Genomic DNA, 2,384 nt, shown 5'->3' with positions numbered 1-2,384 from the left:
GCAGCTCGGAAGAGAGGGGCGGGGTCAGCAGAGCTCATTAACATTTAAAGGAAAATGCTACAAAACTGCATGCTCGGAAAAGAGCTGTTTTTGACAGGGTAAAAAATTTTTTACACTACCATTGAGAAATTTTAACCAAACTATGTTACAGACTTTTCATTAAGACTAAAGAATCATATCAACTTGTGGAAAATGGGCATCATATGACCCCTTTAAGATTCCTCGAGGGAGAGTGGTTTAAGAACAGAAAACACAAAGCGCTGTAAGAAACTTTGCTAGCACACCGTTATCTTTGTGTCTCTGGAACGTCTGTGTCAGCGCGCGTTCTTATTCAAGGAGCCAGCTTTCACCCGAACATGTGGATATTATTGTTTTTCTCAACATGTGAAACAACCTAAACAGGATAAACATAGGCCGACTTGAGTGTATGTAAGTTCTGTACTGTAATTGGCATGGTCTGCTTTATTTTTTTTCCATTTGCTCTGCTTGGACTTGAATGCTTTTGTTCTTTATATACATATATTGTTTACACACGTTTTCAACTGAAAGGAAACCTTGAGACATAACGTAAGGTTGTTGTAGAACATTGTTTTGTATAATGCCTATAAGCTTGTTCGTAAATGGTGACAAAAGCTTAACTATTAAAAAATTATGTATTTCTCATTAAACGTAATTTAAATAAACCAATATTTGAATATTCGTTTTTATGAGCCCAAATATTCGAATACAATATTTTTGAAAAATGCCCATCCCTACTTTCTTTTTTTTGCCATGCTTGCATTTTGCCACACTGCATGTGACGCGGCTCTGCTCGTGAACTTATAAAAAAAATATATATATCATTTTTAATCGGAAATCCAGTTTTGCATTGAAACTAAGAGTTGAAAGTTTAATCAATGACTTATCTAATATCACAGCTCGCGTGAGTAGTCCGAGAAGGCCCGGTTTTCGCGGCTCCGTGATACTTTGGCTAAATATACACGAGCAGGCATGAGCTTCACCTGTCATGCTGCAGACGGAATAACCCTGACAGTCAATCACTTTGCTTCTATCCTTACTGCAGAGGTAAAAGGCAAACACGGTTTCTAAAATAGTCATTGTTAAATATTTTGCTTATTATGCACAATTCAAATATTTAGATGACTGGCGCTTGAAATAACACTGTAAATGTTGCTGAAATGGTTGCAAAGAATATGCCTCATCAATTTTCAATCTTTTAATCTTTTTTGCTTAAAATCGTAAAGGAAATAAATAGGGGGGGACTCAGTTTCCAGTTGGGCAATTTGTCACCCAAACAAGCATGTAACGTTAGTCGTATTTTAAAATGTTACATTACTTGATTGTTTTAGCATAAATATGTGATAATTTAGTGAGGTTTTATGCTTACAATAAAACATACTTTACCAGTGTTTTAAAAACAATAGTTCCACGTACCGACAAATGTTATGAAAACAAGTATTTACAATTATGCAAGTATACTGATCTTGTTTTAAGGATATGTTGCTGGAAGAAACCACAAAAATATTGCTTGGTGATATTTTGTCGTGTGACCATGTTTATTCTGTCTGTGACAGCAGGAGGTGTTAAACTCACCCTTACTTGAACTGTTCCCACCGCGTTTCCCCTTTTTGCTTCGTGGCATTCTGACAGCCGCTCCAAAACACCGAAGCCCAAAGGAGACAGATTATAGAGAACAAGAGGCTGTAGTCAGTCAACGGTTTATCAATAATCCCAGCCGAGAAATCCTTCCCAGAGTATCAAAATACTGCGATCTGTGCAGTTTGGCCCCACGCTTTAGGCACCACCAACGCAAGGTGCGCCTCACACCGAAATCAAAATACTTAGAATTCCGTCTTAGTTTTAGTATTTATTATCTATGGTTGTCCCCAGGTAACCGATATCTAATGCCAGGTTGTGATGGTAAATGTTTCTGGAAATGTTTAGGACGGAGGATCGTGCACGTTGCGGCTCCAGCTTCCACCATCTTCCCATCGGTAACAGCCTGCACACCCGGCACGCTCCTCCTCTACGGCTCACACAACAGCAGAGAAGTATGGGTAATGTAGTTCGCTGTATTATTCCAACCCAGGGCTTCTGCGAGAGACGTAAAATAGAGAAATACAGTTCCCACAATGATCAGCCATTCAGAACTGTTTGGTTTGCAGTCTGCAAAAAAGTAACATCTTTATAAACGTTCCTGTATGAAAATAATAAGGACGCGAAACAGAACTGTCAGTATACCGTGACTCTTATGGTTTTATGTTGCTAGTAATTCTCATTAAGTGAGACGGTGGTACATGTGGATGTCCGTTTATCAACACCGTTTATAAAACCCATTCACTCTTTAACAAGTTAATTATTCATAGTAACAATACTTTTTACTA

General features: G+C 38.2%; 1 protein-coding gene across 2 annotated transcripts in view; it reads right to left on the bottom strand.

Annotated features, from left to right (window-relative positions):
- Positions 1–2,211, bottom strand: part of LOC107679490 (interferon-related developmental regulator 2-like) — a 12,076-nt gene extending 9,865 nt beyond the window's left edge. Inside the window, exon 1 of one of the 2 annotated variants that reach the window (XM_016475050.1) lies at positions 1,594–2,211. In XM_016475050.1, the coding sequence (XP_016330536.1) occupies positions 1,594–1,642 (49 nt within the window). In that variant the 5' untranslated portion in view covers positions 1,643–2,211. The remainder of the gene's footprint in view (positions 1–1,593) is intronic. The other variant, XM_016475058.1, reaches the window with a different exon arrangement.
- Positions 2,212–2,384: the final 173 nt, after the last annotated feature.

Source organism: Sinocyclocheilus anshuiensis, unplaced genomic scaffold (assembly GCF_001515605.1).
Source record: "Sinocyclocheilus anshuiensis isolate Anshui unplaced genomic scaffold, SAMN03320099.WGS_v1.1 scaffold13, whole genome shotgun sequence".
Lineage (NCBI taxonomy): Eukaryota > Metazoa > Chordata > Actinopteri > Cypriniformes > Cyprinidae > Sinocyclocheilus > Sinocyclocheilus anshuiensis.
This window is presented reverse-complemented; position numbering and strand designations above follow the sequence as displayed.